Source organism: Dunckerocampus dactyliophorus, chromosome 8 (assembly GCF_027744805.1).
Source record: "Dunckerocampus dactyliophorus isolate RoL2022-P2 chromosome 8, RoL_Ddac_1.1, whole genome shotgun sequence".
NCBI lineage: Eukaryota > Metazoa > Chordata > Actinopteri > Syngnathiformes > Syngnathidae > Dunckerocampus > Dunckerocampus dactyliophorus.
In genome coordinates, this window is record NC_072826.1 from 906376 (window position 1) to 926251 (window position 19876).

The window sequence follows — 19876 nt, forward strand, 5'->3', positions numbered from 1 at the left end:
TATTGTCCAGCCAGTATAGGCATGACGTTGGAGACATTAGATGTTATATTACACTCCTTGTTCTTTTTACGGCCTGCTTCAGCTTTGTGCTTTGAGGCTGCTATTTTCATAAGATGGCAATGAGAGAAAAATATTATCTTTCAACTGAGCTGGGAACTTTTACACAGAGCATCCTTTACCACCTGGACATATCAATCAGCCGCTTGGCTGAGCAGGTTGCCGCTATATGGTGGAGAAAAGGGGGAACATTTGCTTGGAGCTTCCTCCAGGATGGAGGAAAAATGGCTGCCTCTGCATGTCAGGCGGTATATTTGTTTTACTAAATGCTGCATACAATATTCTATAGTGTATATTCTGCAGAAGCAGGCAGTGAAGGTATCAGTATGAACACCTTGGCATTGATCTTGGCACAAGTCTCTGCACACTCAGTTGGTGGTCCCTGAACCTGCCAGTTTTTATCGTTTGACAGAACCCAAAGCAGTTAGTGGGCTCAAACTTTTGGGGTACACGGATACAAGGATCTGTGAGGGCTGGGGGTAGGGTTTGGATTATAAGAAGACAATTACTTGTACATTTACAACTGGGGGTGTCCATGCCCATATTGCCATAAAGATGAGATATTGTTTCATATCGGCGATGGCACCGGCCAGCAAGTGCTAACATTGTGCTCCACAAAGCAACAAGCTTGCTAGCTCAGCACGTCCACAGTCTGGAATTCTTTCCAAGTTTCGTCTTTGGATTGTGAATATGCCATTTTCAATGCTCTTTTACCAATATGCTACATAGAAAACAGGTTTTCTATGCCCTAATGAAAATATTCCCTTTATAAATAAGGATTCACACACAATCAGATCAGGAACCGTGATAAATGAGGGATTACTGTATCCAGCATCGTTACTATTTACACCACCACCTAGTAAAATGTAATACATTCGTTATAAAAAGCTCAACAACCACGTTGTGGTATAAACAAATAAAACTACATGGTTTCTGTACAATTCCAGCAGTTATGTCAATGCCCCGAAAGTAACAGGTAAGCATAAACACAGGTATCACATGACACACCAGAGTATTATGGTGATATCGATGTCTCTGCTTGTGGGAAAGCATCGCCCTGATGGCTCAGCCATATGGATGATAAACCACCATGAATGTACAAGAGGAATTTTAAGGAGGAGCCGGAGGACCACCTGTGTATATTAGGGGGGGGACATGAGAAAGAGCACACTGTGAAGGGGGCTGGGGGGGAGATACAGCATGAGCTTTTCACTTGTTCTGGCCAGTCGTCCAAGCTTTTTGTCCAAAAGGAAAGCGGAAGTCTTGAATGAGGCTGAGAGGCCAAACTTAAAAAGGAACATCTCTGTCAGGAGACCGAGAGAAAGGTCGATAAAGCAGCATAACAGAGGCGGGGAGCCACGCTGACGGACAATGTTCTCTATTTGCACACGTTTGCATGACAAAAGGCAGCGAACGCCACTTCCACTAGTTGGCTGGTGAATGGAAGCCACCTCTCCACCTCTTCAAGCGAGTCTTGGAAGAATTCAAGTGGTGGCGACTTCAAACAGGCCGCTTTGCCACATTTATGTCTGAAAAGGGAGCTGATGTAGTCCAATTAGCTCAGATATTGCTGAACATCTGTTATGTACAGGAGGGACGATTACGTTCAGACGGTGCGTCTACACGCACACACACAATGCCATAGCTTGCTCGCTCTGTCTTCACTCTTCTCTGTGAAGTCCCCGTTCACACGCAGGAGCTCTCACTTGATCGTTGGCCAAGCTCTGTCGGTACATTTACATGCACGAAAAACACTTTCATTAGACGGATGGACGGACCGACGGACGGACAGACAGAATTGTTTGCTGGTATTCAACATTTTTAACTCATTCAATCCCAGCCAAAAGACAAAAGACACCCCCGTCAGTACCGGCCATTTTCAATCAGTTTCCTTCGTGCGGCCCTGCCGTGTCTCCTGTGTCATCACTAGCTTGCTAGCTTGCAGTCTTTGTATGTTTGCAAGTTTCACCCGGACAAAACCCACAATGTCGACGAAACGTTCTCCACCAAGAAGGCAGAGGAGGATGCTAACCATCACACAAAAAGTTGGACTTCTGGACATGCTGAAGGAATGTAGAAGTTACATGGCTGCCAGTATGGAATAAATGAATCTTCGGTTCGAGGAGAACTGCAACGGGAGGAGTACTGCAGCAATATGCGTTAACAAGGATACAAACACGCTACAGTACAGGACTGAGAGGCACGGTCAGAGGAGTGAAATGTCTGTGAGTCATTTAATAATTTCTTGTGTCCAACCTCAAAGGTTGATCATTAAAATTCAACTTTTTTGAGTGTTTAAACGAGAGATAAATATGAGAAGATGTTAATGCCCGTCTGAGAAAAGTGTATAACGTGGATGGTGAGGGCTTTTGCTGCCGTAAAACACATAAAATAATTGTAGAAAAAATAAGTGGGCTACTTCTCAAATTTCACTCTTTGCGGGCTATTTTGGGAACCTATCCCCCGTGATAAACGAGGGAGCACTGTATATAAAAATGATCGCCCAATCCTAATCCCAATCCTTGTCATGTCTTTGGGCAAGACACTTCCTCCACCTTGGAGGCCATTGGCACGCATTGGCACGCATTGGCACGCATTGGCACGCATTGGCAGCCAGGTTTCTGTCAGTAAACCCCAGGGAAGCTGTTTCTACAGATGTAGATTAGTGAATGAATAACATGAATTAAGTCACAAACAACACACTGCAGTGGGAGGATGACGTGACGAGCGGTCGCGCCATACGTAAGTCAGTCTCTCTCTCGTGAGTAAAACAGGGTGTGGTAAAAGACCCACACTTGAGTTAAACCATCATTAATTCACTGTCAACCGATACTGTTATTTCCATAAAGTTAAACTCTCATTTCGATGAGAAATATACAACTATGGGCTTGAATCGGGAGAGGAACGCTAGAATCTTTTGACTTTGGATTTTACTGTCAACTTCGGCGCTGAGGCTTGGCAGCCTGTTTCTCCACTAAATAGATTTCGCTCCACTACGCCGGCCATCCATTACCAGGCACCATTTACTTTTTATGTTTGGCATATATCAGCACTAAGTGGAATTTCGCCATGTTAATCAAATCACTGCAGTACAAGGAAAAAACACCAGAATATATAATGAAGAACAAAATGCCATAAAAGTGGTGGTAAGGGAAAAAAACGCACCGTAAAAACATTATTTCCAAAATACTACCAACCTGAGTAGTCATGACCTCCTGGTGTTGTAAATGTAAATGTAGGGTGCCCTATTATATTGTAAATGATGGAATGCTGTACATTCATTTTTCTTTTTAAAGTCCAAACTGTCTGAATAATAAAATGCCTTTGAACCCACAGGAATTTGACCAGATGGGAATACGCTTGTACCCGGTCCCTGTGAAACCCATCTGGGCCCAGATAGGACAAGAGATAGGGAAGGTAGGAACAGCGATAAAGGTCAGTGGTTATTTCAGACAAGCACTGGGAGGGAAGGAAACGACGGGCCATTACAGCGAGCCTGTTAATCAGCCTATTAGGGTTTAATTGAGGGTAGTTAATTAGGAGTCAGTGGGCAGTCTGTGCTCGGGGGTCAGGGCCTGACATAAGAAGCAGCTGGCTGAGAAACCTGAGACAATTGTTGCTGATCCATTTGCACAAGGCCAGTGATTGATTGGCAGGAAAATTAGCTTTAATTACACTTGTCTATTTCTGCTCCCTTTAAGGCTTCGAGCTGTCATAAATTAACCCACAACCTCCTAAGAACCAGGAGTCAGCCAAGGCGGTGTTGCAGCCCAGCAAACACATTTACAGTAGACCCAGACTGAATGTCTCCACAGAAATCAAGTGCCGGCTTGCCTTTGACGACCCACGCTGTTTAAAGTGAGTGGAAAATACAATATTGTGCATGCGGTGCAGGACACAGACAAAAGCTGCCTTCTGGCTGGAGTCGGCATAAGCTCACGTCACACCACCACCAGACGACTGCACATCTTACAAACCCCCCAACCCCCATACCGAGTCGTGGAAAACAAAGATGTGCTTGTCCTCACTCCCGAGAAGCAGCTCTGCATCGAGCAGCGGCTAACACCAGAAGCTGATTATACGCTCTTTAAAGTTAGACTTGATTTAATGTCCTGTTTCTGCCTCAGCTGGACCACGGGACACTGGAATGCGATGGGGCTCACTGCAAGGCTTGGCTTGCTGAGCCTGGGGTGGTGTCATCCTGTCTCAGTCCAGACAGGAGAAACCAAGCAAGACCACATTCAGGTTGTCCATGAAGGGAGTAAACAAATAGCACGCATAGAGTCTCAAATCCAATTAAGGGTTTGACAAAGAACTGCCTCTTGCCTCCAAATACCAAACAACATGTGATCCTCCTTAGGGAAATAACTTGCTTGTGTATTCCTCTTAGCCCCCCAGGTCCAAAATAATGCCTGAGGAACTCTTCCCGCATGTCCTGCAGAGGATGCCATGTGCTACGCTGTCACGCTGGCCTAAGGAATGCTCTGTAGACATTTTAAACATGCAACTGTAAGCGTCTCCATTTTACGCCACCAAGCATACCTGGCCACATTTGCATTATAAAATAAGGGAAATGTTCCTGAAAAGTAAGGGAAAATTTTGATCTTCCACAAGAATTTCAACCAGCCCCCTCCCCACTATTTGTGCTGCAACTGTGTGTTATTTTACTGCCGTGCTTCCGGCCTGACTTCACCGACTACAAGATGTAGTCGGTGAAGTCGGTAGCTGATTCTACTTCATATAGCAGTCCTCCAGGGCGCCCTATCCCTGGTAATCTGTTCCCATGAGGATGGATGAATGTTAAATTTGAGTCATGCTATGCTTTGAAACCGAGTGTCGGCCCTCCTTTGGATCTTGTTCCCATTGTGAGTTCTCCGTGGAGCCTTGGGAGACGAGTGGGCTCCATTCGCTGGGCGAGACCTTCCGAGCGGAGACAGTGTTGACTTCAACACTTGGTAGTGAGGCAAAGAACTTAGAGTGGGTAATGTGGTCTTTCCATTGATCAGTCGATAAATCCACAAAGGTAACGGTTATGCTTCCCCAGAACTGTTCAGTTGGAGACATGGGGTTGTCCTACATGTTTTAGAGCCTTGCAAATAAATATAATTAATGTGGCACATGAATTTAGAACTAGATCCAATCTCCTGATGAGTCCTTTATATTGGAAATAAATATTTTGTATACTGGAAGAATGGAACAGAAGGTCCAAAAAAATGCTAAAATGTGACATTTTGTTTCCAACCCCTCCCCAAACTATCCCGATATTAACCGTGGATAATTAGTAAAGTACATGATATAACGGCTCATGGGCACATGGCTCAAACAAAGCTCAATTTACAATTTCGTCAGTAACTGCTGAGTGCTGGCTGGCTTTAAAAGCTGTCTCCTGCCTGGTGACTTGATACTTAATTAACTGCAGGAAGGTTTGGGCTATTTAGTGGCTCTGTGGGTAAACTCAAGTAAGAAATTGCAGCTGTGTATGAAATAGTCTATAATAGAGATCGCTTTGCCAAGTGATGTCAAATGCCACAGTGCTAATGAGGTAAGCATTACCTGGTATTCTGAGGTACACAAGCCACCCACACATTTGGGAACCGATTGTGTCAACTTGGACAAAAGGATGAACATAGCTGCAATCTCCCTTGCATGTTAGACAGACGGTATTTCTGATTTCTCATCCACCTGACGACTTTCTCACACAAGTTGAATCTCAACCACCAGTTGTTACAGGAGCAGCTTTGCAGCATTTACCATTTGGGTCAGTGCACATGTATGCTTTACGTTACCAAGTAGTTGAGACTGAATGAAAAGGTTCTTTTGTGGAATTTTTTCTCTTCCAGTCTGCACTCAGCAGCTCAGAAGCGTATATATTTATATAAATATTGTCTTAGCTGGAACACATTCCTGCTGGTTAGCCCCCTCCTCCATTAAAAGACACACACACACACACACGCATATATAATCCTACCCGTCGTATTAGAACTGGCATTTCCCTGTGTCAGTTTATTTTAAAGTAGCTGTTGATGTTCGCCCTTTGCGACCTCAGAATGTTTGCTGAGGATTTACAAGGTGACATTTACAACGGCAGCGCCGGCATCTCCATTCTCTTACTATTTTCACACTCAGAATTCTTAACCTACACCTTAACCTAGGTTGAGATCTCCTTCATCCTTGAGCGCTCAGACACACACTATGGGATTGTCAATGAAAACATTTCTATTGGCCAGCGGAAAACTTCTGCAAGAGCATGCATCACCCCTGTTTAGCCTGCCTAGAGAAATGGTATTGCTAAATGACTGGCGCTGAGCAGAAAATGAAATTCACTTGACCTTCGAGAGGGGCGCACCCCCCAAACATAATGGTAGGGAAAACACTGCTTTATTGTGACTTACTTTTCAGTTAAATCCATGCTTTCCTTTTCTACTACTTATGCTGTTCAAGGTCGTGAGTGAGCTGGAGCCGATGCCAGCTGACTTTGGGCGAGAGGCGCAGTCCCCCCTGGACGGGTCGCCAGTCAATCACATATAGACAAATATACCTTCACATTCACAATAGCGACAATTTCGAGTCTGCGATTAAAATCGCACGCGTTTTTGAACTGTGGGAGGATACCAGTGTACTTGGAGAAAACCCATGCAAGCACAACGAGAATAAACTCCACACATTTGAACCCAGAACCTCCTGCCTTTCAATCCGTAAAATGTAGTGACTGAAAAACACAGACAGCTGTACAGAGAAGCCTCGGTTTCCGTCAGCTCATTCAATAACAAAGACGTATTTATACGTTTTATCCCAACAACGTATTTATACTGTACGTCTTTTACGTTTTTTTGCGCCAGAGGCAAAAAGAAGTGATGATGCAACTCTCCACTGATGCATTTTGCTTCAGAGCAATTTTAAGCCATAAGAACGGCCACAACAAGGTGGCAGAAGTGCATTTGATAAGAGCTCGGCAGGGATCATGTGAATGGAAGAATCACACATGACAGGAAGGAGGATGTGGGAGAGCGTGGAGGAGTGTAGCGTACAGAAGGTTAAGCACTGTAGGGAAACACGCACACACGTTCACTATAGTGAACATAGTTCACGGTGTTATATTTCTAAATAAATTGCTATTTTGATGTAAAAATAAGTATTTTTTGTGTTTACGTTGGTATAGTTGTTTAGGTATTTGAGCAGTCACAAAAGTAAAAAATATTTGTGTCAAAGTGAAAAAGCTGGTTTTCTCCCTTGTCTAGTCAGGAACTGATATTTTCCTGAAACGTACCCATGTTCTACTGCTGATTACTACAGAACGGAACAAACTTTTTTTTTTCAAATGAAGATGAGGTTCCATGTTTATATAAGCACAGAACACAACATTCTGTGTGCCTTGAAAGATCAGTCAGTATGGTCTAAAATGGTCTAAAATGGTCTAAAATGGTCTAAAATGGCCGCTACTCAGGGGTTGTCTTTTGAAAAAATGGCTGAGATTGAATGAGTTAATTCATTCAAAAAGTTCAGATGAAAACTGAAACATATAAAAACCGAGGCAATTTGTCTCCACAGAAAATAATGTAAATTCAATTAATCTTTTCCAGACACCCAAAAATATGAATAAAAAATACATTTTATAGGGAATAATTGTAGTCGTATGTGCAGAAAGCAATGTGAAATAATTTAAAGTGATGAATGGATAGAATTTTGAGATCAAATTCAATAGTGTTTCACACCATCTTTATCACATTGCTGGCACTCACAACTTTCTTTGGCCCCATGGCGGGTTGTTAGTAGCAGTCACGCTCCAAAAATCTGAACAAGGGTACATTCATTTGCTGAGTTCGAGGAGTGCCATCTGCTATCACACCACCTCGCCAAGAGCCTGTACTAGAAGGGTGAGTCGTGGCTCATCATCTACATGCTGCATCCATACAGGCTTACTGGGAGTAACACCTCCACTACACAGCTGTGGTTTTCATCTCTCCAGGTGAACATGCTATTGCCTGCTTTGTGTTGCCTTACTTGACACTTGTCGCCCGTGACAGCGTTGTGTTGTGTCTTGCTTCAGATCCTGTGTTTTGCCTCGGTTCGCGTACATTTCTCAGTTAGCGTTCAATATGGCGCGCATCTGGTCCAACTGTGTTCCTAACTTATTTTTATCACAAAACAGCCCTGTTACCATGGAAACCGACACCAGAACTCATTGTCTCCCAGCTCCGTCGCCCGTCTATGACATCATCAGCGGTTGACTCTGCAGTTCTTTGCTAACTAACACAGTTACGCCACAAGTCTCCGCTTTTCTTATTGATCACGGCTGCGAAATAAACCGCAGTGGAGTCAAGAAAGTGGCAAGTGCCAGCATTTTGATAAAGAAAATGAGAAACAAAACTGAATTCAAGAAATGACTCATAACAAAACACAAAGCTGGCGTCCGTGTGGATCTCGCCGCCTCAAGTCTTGAATGCAGGTCAACTTGACGTTACATGTTCAGTTATCCCTTTCAATTATATGCATTATGAATTGTTTACTAAATGTAACTATTTTCAAATTTGTGTTGACATAATGGGGTGTCCGGAACAAATTAATTGAATTTGCATAATCTCTTATGGGACAAACTGATTTAGTTAGAGTGTGTTTCCTCCAAATCCGAGGCCATGGTTCTCAGTCGGGAAAGGGTGGATTGCTCCCTCCGGGTTGGGAATGAGGTCCTGTCCCAGGTGGAGGAGTTCAAGTATCTCGGGGTCGTGTTCACGAGTGAGGGAAGGTTGGAGCGTGCGGTCGACAGGCGGATCAGCGCAGCGTCTGCAGTAATGTGGTCGCTGTACCGCTGTATCGTGGTGAAGAGAGAGCTGAGCCGGAAGGCAAAGCTCTCAATTTACGCCATATCTATGTTCCCACCCTCACCTATGGTCATGAGCTTTGGGTCGTGACTGAAAGGAGATCGCAGATACAAGCGCCTGAAATGAGTTTCCTCCGTAGGGTGGCTGGACTCACCCTAAGAGATAGGGGGAGGACCTCGGTCATCCGGGAGGGGCTCAGAGTAGAGCCGCTGTTCTTTCACATGGAGAGGAGCCAGCTGGGGTGGCTCGGGCATCTAGTCCAGATGCCTCCCGGATGCCTTCCTGGTGAGGTGTTCCAGGCATGCCCAGCCAGGAGAAGGCCCCGGGGCAGACCTCGGACACGCTGGAGGGATTATGTCTCACAGCTGGCCTGGGAACGCCTTGGTGTCCTCCCGGTGGAGCTGGAAGAAGTAGCCGGAGACCGGGAAGTCTGGACTTCCCTCCTGTGACTGCTGTCCCCGCGACCCAGGAACGCGGCTAAGTGGAAGAAAATGGATGGCTGGATGGATGGAGTAGGTTTCAGTTTGACGCTAAGCAAGGTTAAACTGTATTTCATGAATACAGAGCTGCGGTCAAACTACATTAGACTACAAACACCTGTCATATAAGCGTGCCACAAATGGAATGTGGCTTAGACAGTTACGTTCAGTTCAGCCCTTTATGTTGCTTTAACAGCAATAACAGCAAGTATCCACCACGCCGTCCACATGCGACTCTAACATTAATGTGACACTGTGTGCTTGTCATTTCCATCCAATACATTTAAATAATACACACAGGTGAGCAATCTTTGCACCTTCATATCCATCCATGAGCGTATGTGAACGTCTGAGCAAAACTGTACATGTAGAACGTGTGAGAGGTGTGTTGCGAAACCAGGACACGGGAAAGTCTCTGCTTGTCTAAGGCAATGCATCCCGCACAAGTTGCAAACTAGGACGGGGCCAGAAGCAGAAGGTTTTAAAATATGAATGTGTGACAGCTTTGGGCTGTATGGATTCAATTCCTTAATATATAATATTGCAAGCCAGAGTTTACCCGAGGTTAAAGACGTAATCAATACCGCTGCAAGCTTGTCGCAATGACATATTTCTTTAAATCGAAGACTGAGGAGTCATGACATGGAAGGTTTTGCTCTCCCCAGCCAACAAAGAGGGAGTCTTTTGTGTTTTGATGGCTGAATGATTAATTTTTGTCACATACTGTCCCATCTCTTTAAAAGAATTGACACTTTATATGGCTCTTTCCCATATCCTCAGGCTCAGGTCCTTTATCTCCTCTTGAATGAATGAATTTGTGACTTTACTCCACATTATCCTGGGGCAAAGTCAGCGCAATAATTTGTAATCCTATTCAAACGAGCAAAGATAGATTGAGCTATAACAACATCCATGCCAACACAGGATTTCTGCCCAAGTAACCAAATATCGCAACATCTGGCCTGTTTCCTTGATTCCTTGGCAGGCTCGCTCCCACACAGAGCCAAGCAAGCACAGAACAAGCCCCTGAGTTACATCGGTGCATGCGATCTACAGTGTCCGGTATGCCGCCAGGCAAAGAGAACATAATGGGGACAAACATCTATGTCGTGGCACTGACACACCCTGCAAGCATAACACAACATGACATCTTTTTTAAGCATGAAGTTTTCAAGCACCAACCCTTCCCGCAAACATCTTTGTTCGCAGCGCACTGGTCAAAAAACTAAGGGAGCAATTTCATCGAGGTTTGACAATATGTTTGACAAACCATATTTGTCATCTCGCGGCGCGCGGTAATCCACACTTGTAATCCACATAAACCTCTTTGTTCAATACAGCCATTGTGTCAACTCTCCTAGAAAAGCAACCTTCTAGTTGAGTTTTGGAACACACCCCACAAGTTGACTTCAGAGTTAGCTGGACAAGGTTTTGTTCAGAGGTGACAGGGGGATGCGGCACGGTCACTCTCTCACAAGGAACCTTGAAGCAACACGGCTGACAAATGACTCCCCAGAAGGAAAAACCAGACAGCTTTGGCTAAGGTTTATCTAACTACACTGAAGGGCCACTTAAAGTCTTGAGTGTTACATAAATGTTGAAACTTTTTTTGTTGCACACTTGGCTGCAGTTAAATCCCAAATTGCCTTTCTGAGGCATCAGGTTGTTGATTTGCGAGGCCACCGAGACCCCATAAATATTCCGTGATTATTGACATCCACGGCACACCGTCCAGTTCAACATACCTCTATGATCCGGTCGTGGAGTTGAAGGCCATCCTCGTTGTCGGCTGGTCCATCTTCAATGATTTTTGACACAAAGATCCCCTCATTCAAAGTGCTGTCATTGTCGTCCTGTTGAGGAAATTGCAGTTATCAACTCAACGGTAAGGTTGATGACAATTCTCCCTAATTTACTGCTAGCATCTTCTTCTACAAAAAAAAGTGTTGGGTGTTAGGAAACATGTAATTAACTTCATACTGTGCAAGCACTAAAACGGGCCCACATGAATCAATCTCGTTTTGTAAGATGTACTGGTTACAAATTATAAGAAAGGAAGCACATTTAAGGTAAAACCCTGTAATTAGCCATGCAGTTAAGTTTCTGAAATAACACATCCAGAGTGTTTTGCTCCACAACCATGGTGACACAGTACATGAGAAAACTCAGCCATCCGCAGCCTAAGAGGTGCATGACAACCAAAGGTGTGTGGCGCAAGGGAGAGTAAATAAAGCACGGTGGAACCTCGGTCAGCCTATACACCGGCTTGCGCGTTTTTTGGTTTTCGTGAAAAGCTTACACATAAATGTTGACTTGTTCACCTACATTTCCCGGTTAGTGTACAATATGGTGACTTTATTAACAACCTGAGCGTGTCCAACTGTGTTCTTAATGTATTTGTATCACAAAATGGAAACCGGCACCAGAAGTCAGCTCTGTCGCCTGTCTATGATGTCATCGGCAGTTGGTGCTGTAGTTCTTTGCAAACTAACACAGTTACACCACAAGCCTCTGATTTTCTTTTGCTCATGGCTGCAAGATAACCCACAAAAGAAACGTGCCAGTTGTCAGCATTTTAATAAAGAAGTTGAGAGACAAACGAATTTGAGAAATAACTCCTAGCAAAACATGAAGAAACCAAAAACATGAACTATCAACTGTTCATTTATCACTCTCATTCCGCATTTACATCCATCTAGAATTGTTTTCTGCATGGAAAACTATAATTTCAAAAGTACAAAAACATGTTTTTGTGAACGTTTGTGGGTAATCGGAATGGAGCAATTACATCAACGTTATTTCTTATGGGACTAATGTATTGGGTTAGAGTACGATCCGGTTTGAGGCAGACTTACTGGAACCAATGAAAGATGCTAACCAAGGTTCCACTGTACGTCTTCTCTTAATTTTGATAAACTAACCTTTCATCCTGCCTGATGCTTCCCTAGCCTAAAGGACGGACTCTGTGCTGGTTGGACATCAGGCAATCAGCAGCGAACCGTGTGGTCATGACCCCAGTGTGACTGATTTTGTCTTTTCTTTCAAATCACACGAAGCATGCACGCTGAGCACTGCAGCACACGTGCAATTTAATTGGGCTTGGAGACGTCATCGTCTGCGAAATTCTAATTAACTATTTCTGGTCTACTTCCTTCCTCTTTCAAAGACAGCATACAGTCGCAGTGTTGACACGACTTTACGGCAAATTATTCAACCAACTCCCTGCTCTTTGCCCTACAACTAACCCCTGACATTTGGAGACACACGCAGGTCTTGTGGAGAATACAAAACCTGGCAGCTGAACGCCAGTAGCAGCAATGCCAAAACGACAGCCACATGAAAAACTTGTGTCGAAAGCTAAACGGACATTAGCTACCCCTCTCTTAATTAATAGCTTCTTATAGCCTGTTTGTTTTTGAGGTTTGCTGAGAAGTCAAGGCCAAGTATTATGTCAGCTCTTTCATGCACTGGCAAACCTTTGAGACTTTTATGCAAAGATGTCTTTGGTTTGCTCTAAAAACTGTGATAATCTGTGTTACTGCAGTGAAGCGCATCACTGTGGCAGAGGAAAGCCTTTACTTGGGTGCAGCCCTGCTAAAATAGGTTTCATTTCAACCATGCTGAGATACCCGTTTTATTCCCACGAGTGTGTGGCCTCACCTTCAAATTCAGTCTTGAATTAGAACACACAGCAGCGAGGGAAAAGACAGGACCCTTTCCTTATTGCCTATGTTTACCTCACCACCAGCATCTCCTCAATTAGAGACACAGCTGAGGTCATAGCCACAATGCTATATTTAACGCTCATAAAACTAATCATAGTATTTTTATCTGTAATCTTAATCCACTAAAGCAGCCCCAATATATCGACACAATAAGACGTAATAATGGCGTTTATCCAGCCAAGATCCACAGAACTAAAAAAAATGCATGCAAGACCATCTAAACTCAGTCAATATGGGGGAGGACTGCGGTGCTTCAAGTATGTGTTTTACATTCCTGGGTTGACATATGACACTTGTCTGATCACCGAGGGGAGATGAAACCTCCAAGATGGTCTGCTTTCAACCTACCGCGCATGGCCTTCCTCCCATGATGTTAAACCCCAGAGATCCACCCTCACGAAGAAGGACAACTGTCACACTTTTAGTCTCGCCTTCCTACAAGCGTAAAGGAGAGACATGTGGACAAAGACAGAGCAGGAGGTTATTCGGAATGTTCCAGACAAACACACCACTCACATTCATTCACAGGATATTTCCAGACAACAAGCAAACAGCAAATAAAACCAAGTCTCCTAATTCAACACTTTGAAAGGCACATTATAATAGCTGTCACATATAAATGGCACTTTTCTGGTAGTTAAACAGTGGTGAGTCTTGGACCTCTGGGATTCAGCTTTATGAAGGCGCGTCTTCATTTGCGTTTTGCAACATTTGTTAGTGCAGCCTGCTGCTGTAACATTAGTGGAACATCCTGATTATTCTGTTCAATGTGACTTACGATGTGCAATTAAATTGCAATTATACGGCAGATAACAGAGCAGTTATCCCAGGGAACTCAGTGAAAGTTGAGCTCCACTCCCAGTAAAGCAAATGTCAGGTTAAAATTCCAATGATGACCACTTTTAATCAGATTAACCACAGTTTAGAACTGAATCATGACTCATCACCGTTTGCAGCTATATGTCTGCAACATGCCCATTTCCACTGTATTTTCGTAACAGAAAGATAAATGGCGGGATTATATATATTTAGCAATGTATCTGTGCATTTCCTCTGAACTGGGCTATAGCGGGCTAGTTGCAGGTGTTTAGAGCATTGCTGTCATTTTTAAATGCAGTACAGTAACAATCAAATTTGATCCGACACTTTGACTTAAATTGGGCCATCTTAGCCATTGAAGACGGCTCGGATGACTTTAGTTGTTGTTACTGATGTCCAGTGGTGTTGGTGTTCGGAGTATGCCGTGTCCGTGAATGCACCTTGCGGCAGGCGGGAATGAGGAAGTGTTGTTTTGAGGATGCACAGAGAGATGCGTACATGGTTTTGGAATTGAGCACTGCTCTTGATGTGTTAAGTGTCAGACCCTGCGGACATCTGTGGATGCTACACTTGCCCCCGTCCATCGTCATAACAGAGAGGCGTGGCCTGCCATGATGCACACGCGTTAATTAAACTCATTAGCTTTAACGTAATTAATTTAATACATTTGTGACTGCCATTACAAACACAAGTCATTGCCAAATAACACACGGGCGTAAAACTAAAAGCACTCTAAACTCAATTCTAATCATGAATTCTGTTGACAAAATTACCAAGACACAGGACCTTGAAACTCCAAAATAAAACAATAATTTTTAATTCTATTATAAGGAAAGGAACTGCAAGGTTGCTTCCAACGTAAGCAGCATGTTCGGGCTTACACTGACTAAATATAAAGCCCAGATATTATCGGCATGTACAGTGTCCTGACTGGCACAGGCTGGAAAAAGGCCACCGTGCGCATGTCAGGCCATTGAGGAATGTGTGGTCCTGTGGTCACGCCACCGAGAGCAACACATGCATTCACATCAACAAAGCAGCAAAAAGTGAAACCAAGAAAAAAAATTCAAAGACGACCAAAAGCCCTGAGGCAAATCGGATGGGTTTTATAGGTGTTTAACATTTAGTCTGAGATACATTACAATGAAATCAGAGTAATTAAGGAGCATGTTTTTGCACATCTGCAAACACTCTTGAAAAGCGTGCATCCTTAAATGAGCAGAATCTCTTCAGGAGGTTTTGCATTTCCTAAACCATCAGGTATGCCCAGGTGGCAAAAATAATCGACAACTGAGTGTGAAAGATTCACACTCACTGGTGACTTGGCACAACAATAGGGAGCACTCGTCACATTTTCCAAGCCAGACTTCATCCAAAGCAGGTCTTCCTTGCAACCATTAAAGAAGATGTATTGCAAGGCAGATTTATGAACTAAAACAACTGGCCATAATCATGAGGTGGTAAGGTGGTGGTTTCTTGTCACAAAGAAGGCACAAGGAAGTACAGCCAAAGAAATCTAGAAGACGTTTGAGAGTAAATGAGGTAGCAGAGTCTAGTGCAGTGTGAATGCAGGGCACTGTGGCAGTCGGGGGGTAATGTACACGAGTAGTGAAGAATAGTCTGACCCGAGACTATGATGAGATGCATATGGGAGAACCATAAGTATTTGAAGTGGTCCTGGTTGCCGGTTTTGATGGTTCCACCCGCCTTCATTCCACATCTTTTTAGTGTTGCTGTGCCAAATACAGCCTTATGTCCAATAGTTGCACTTAATCTTGAAAACTATGGTGGTCCTGTTTGGCCACCAGGGCATCAGCAGCACAGAGCAGTGTCCATGATGTGCAGTTTGGATCCATTGTGACAGAATCCACGGATTGCAAGCATCCATGTGGCGCTGACCCCTGGTGGACATCCACTTGGATAGGAAAGGGGGGAGAGATTCCGGCAGGGCATCACGCAACTCTGGTGTAACTGTGTCAACCAGACATACACTTTGGGGACAGGGGGGGGATGAGCAACCTGGCAGCGTGAATGGCATCTGTAGTCCTGCCTCCTTTCACTAAACCCCAGTGGTTGGGTGTGATGTTGATGTCATGTAGTCAGTTGTCAATGAACAGGCGGATTGATCCGTAGTTGGTACATTCGTTGACGTCACTTTTGTTTTTCCCAAACAGGCGCTACTGGCCGGCCCAGGCTCGGGGCACAACATCTTACTTCACAATCTGGTTGAACAGGAAAGCAAGGACTTGGGTCCAAGCTCCATCCAGAATTATGATGGGGTACAATCAGGACCAGTTGCCTTCCCGTTGTATCTGTTCCTTGTTGCCTTCAGAGTTCAGCTAGGGAGATTTAAGAGGCTGACCCAAGTAGGCCTTCAGCGCTTTGAATCTGAGGGTGAGGGAACTCTTTGCTGCAGATTTTTGAGATGTAGTCACTCCACCGTGTTAGGGTGACCATTCTTAATAGTCATGATGTGACCTGTGTCATGGGTTGAGTCGTGTCAGGAGGTGGAATATCGTATTTACTTTTTGAACAGTGTCTGGCCGCTTGTACATCTTTGCTTTGTTTGAGTGCCTCGAATGCCAATCAACATTGAGACGTGAAATCTTTCATTTGCAAAGACTTGGTCTCGAGCTTCTGACGCAGCAGCTGACAGCCATTCAAATCTATTGGATGGACATTTGCTGACAATTGTGAGGGGTAGAAAGCAAATTGACTTGATTGATTACATGTTTGTTCAAACATCATCAACAAATAAAATAATAATAATGACAATGATGGGAAATGGTCTAATATCAAGTCTTATTGTTTTCCTGTGGCTAAATAATATATTTGAAACTTAGCACTGACATGCAAAAAAGAAGTTGGGCCCTACCAAAGATCTGTCATCGTGGTGGCTGCCACCCACAGTTTACTTCAGTTGTAATAATGTGTTTCATACTGCTACTAATCCCCAAAATCCCAGTCCCAGTTTGGCTGTTCCCAATAAGAGACTTCTGAAGGGAAAAAAACTGAACAATATCAACCAAAATCCTACACGGATGACTTCCAGAACAATTGCCGTTTCTTTTATGCGAGTTAAAGGCCTGCCAGAACAGGGGACTTTATGACGTCGCTACACTGGGAATGATGTGTTGAATGTACATCTCTGTGGGGCCGAGGAGCTGTCAAATGAAGGATAACAGCCAGCTGTGCTCGCAGGCCCACCAAGCGCCTTCATCCCACCATGAGCAATTTCATCCATGCCTCACATCAGTGCATCTAATGTGTGATTTAACGGTCTACTGGAAAATATTACTGGCAACTACCCCCCCCACACTATAAATAAAAACATACAGTAACAAAGGAGAGAACATTTTCCTTGCTTTTGGGACAAAATATTTATACACAAACTGAAAATTTAAAAAAATATAGTTTTCTTGCAACCATAACACAGCTCCCATATGCCTGGGATATTTTGGAATTTTATATAAGAATATATACATAAGAATTATATAAGAATATTTGTGAGGTCAGAGGACATTGGCTCTAGTGTTTCATGGGTTTGAGATCAGGGTTCTTGAGGAGCAGTATTGGGAGTATCGGCGTCAAAAATAACGGTGTCACGAACGCCGTTATTGTTTTCCAGTAATTGGTATGCTAATTAATTACAATTTCAAACGTTATAAGTCGATTACCGATGCCGACATTGATATGTCCGTTGTGAGAGATGCTCTTTGTTAACTTGAGTTTAGCTGTGCTCAGTTCCAACATCTCCAACTTGCACACCATTTCTGCCTCCTCTCCACACACAAGACTTCCTCATTCTCCACCAATCACATCTGCAGAGCATTCAAGGACATCGGAACTCCGAACATCGACACGAAAAACACAAGCAGGTCGTTCGATTATGCGCTGATATGCTGAGCTCCCAATGGCACATGCCAGATATTGGAAGGTTTTTTCCAAAAAGTAACACAATAATTACTTTCCCAGGTGGCTACTTATACTTCCACGCCAAAGTCATCCATGCATTCCTTTATGGAACCTTCGAATGCAAAAAGGAAAGAATGTAGGCCCCTCCACTGTTTTTCACAAATACCCATTTCTGCTTTGCTTATCACTTTAGTACAATTACTCGCGCTTAGAAAAGACTGTCATTCTTTAATTTAGCAAACAACTCTCAAAGGTGTGTTGTCCTTTCATCTACCACAGAGGCTCCAACTGAAACCCAAGATCCACCATTTTTAGTTTGTTATGACTGTCTGAAGGAAAAGGTGACCCTCACAAGACAGGACGCCCCAAACAAGCACGCTGGCAGGAGGCAATATGAGTGGAACCTGGCTCTTGTTGTGTACAGAACTCCAGTAAATATTTGGCCCTCCCCCCTCGGCTGCCAGCTGGCCAGGGGCACAGCTGACATTCATGTCTCAAAGCAGACAGCCCTGAGCCGAAGTGCAGAGCACAAACTCACAAGTCCCATAAAGTTGTACCGCAGTTGTACTTCCAGTAGTTGGTGCAGAGCTAATATTAGGCTATCCCAAACTGTTTGGAAGCAGTGTTCGGGGTAGTTTGAAATGTTGCTGCAAAACATTGTGTGTAAGTGCAACTTCTTACCTTGCAGGAGAAAGTCACAGTTCTGGTGAGAGAGTCGATCCTCTCGCTGTACTCGCTGAATTTTTTCTGGTATTTCACTGCTGTCATCTGCAGCTCACTGTGAGCGGCGGAAAGTTGTGCCAGGAGTGCCTTTTCCCTCTTGTTGGCTTCAATAGTCTGCTTCTTGAACTCTCTATCTAGGCACATCATTTTGTATTGCAGCACGCTGTTGTGCGCCTTCAGGGCTCTCACGCAGCAGTGGTTGCTTAATTGCTGCTCTTTCTGCGTGAGCGTCAAGCCGCAGCCGCTCTCGCAGAGCCCCACCGGTCGAAAGTCGCACGTCTCCCGCATGTGAGCATCCATGTCCCGCAGGCTGAGCACCGCGTTGCATCCTTTATTACTGCACTTGGCCGGAGAGTAGTCACACATCCCGGCGTGCTCGGCCAGATGCTGCAGCTTCACGACTGCCTCGCACCCCCGCGCATGGTTGTCACATTTGATCTCCAGCTTCAGGATGAGGTTTTTAAGCGGCAGGACGTGGTTCAGCTCTTTGGTGGAGATCTGTTGGCATTTGACGGGGCAGCTGCTCTGCTGGACGACCCAAGGCACCACGCAGCCAGAGCAGAAGACGTGACCGCACGGAGTAGTCAGCGGGTCCTCCAGAACTTTGTTGCACAAATTACATTTAAAATCCGGGTCTACTGTTCCATTGAAGCGGTCCAGCTCGAATCCCATGTTTTACCGAGGCCTAATCCAAACTTCTGAGCTCCCCACCCCCGCAATGTGAAACGGAGCAGTGGGGCGTTCTTAGCTGGTCATTGGAGGAGCGTTCACACACCAACTAATGCTCGTCTCAGTCTACGCGCAACTGATTGACGGACTTTTTGGTGCGTTTCAGTGCAGCTCGTAAATTCGTATATCCAACGCAGAACCTTGCTTTACATTTAAGCGATCGTTTTGGTGCTCAATAATTTTAGTGAATATGACAAAGTATTTTTTTTATCCTAACGCTACTGAGGCCAACCAGGCAAAACCAAAATAAACACCATAAAACGTGCATATTAAAAGGCCTGAGGGATGTCGTTCTTTTTATAACGGTTGCTGTTTAACTGGGATCTCATGCTCAAGCCCATTTTGTGCTGCTGGGAGCCGACTTCTGGTTGCCTAGCATGTGTTGCGGCACTTGTTTTGTAAAAAAGTTGCTAAAGTTACATGTTTAGAGCTAACAAAGTTTTTATTTGGTCTCCACTGGTAGCAGTAGTAGTTGCTGAGCGAGACAGACTGTTATGTTGACGAGTTAGTCACTCAGTTGAAACATGATTCCGGACTAAATACTTGATGCGGCCCAGGCTCACCCAGACACCACCGCCAGAAACCCCCCAGTTTGAAACCCCTGCTCTGT

At 44.4% G+C, this 19876-nt stretch overlaps 1 protein-coding gene across 2 annotated transcripts in view; it reads right to left on the reverse strand.

Annotated features, from left to right (window-relative positions):
- Positions 1–19304, reverse strand: part of pdzrn3b (PDZ domain containing RING finger 3b) — a 99582-nt gene extending 80278 nt beyond the window's left edge. Inside the window, exons 1-3 of one of the 2 annotated variants that reach the window (XM_054784218.1) lie at positions 18496–19304; positions 13429–13515; positions 11101–11208 (exon numbers count right to left, since the gene is read on the reverse strand). In XM_054784218.1, coding sequence (XP_054640193.1) covers positions 11101–11208; positions 13429–13515; positions 18496–19209 — 909 coding nt within the window. In that variant the 5' untranslated portion in view covers positions 19210–19304. The remainder of the gene's footprint in view (positions 1–11100; positions 11209–13428; positions 13516–18495) is intronic. The other variant, XM_054784219.1, reaches the window with a different exon arrangement.
- Between the last annotated feature and the right edge of the window lie 572 nt (positions 19305–19876).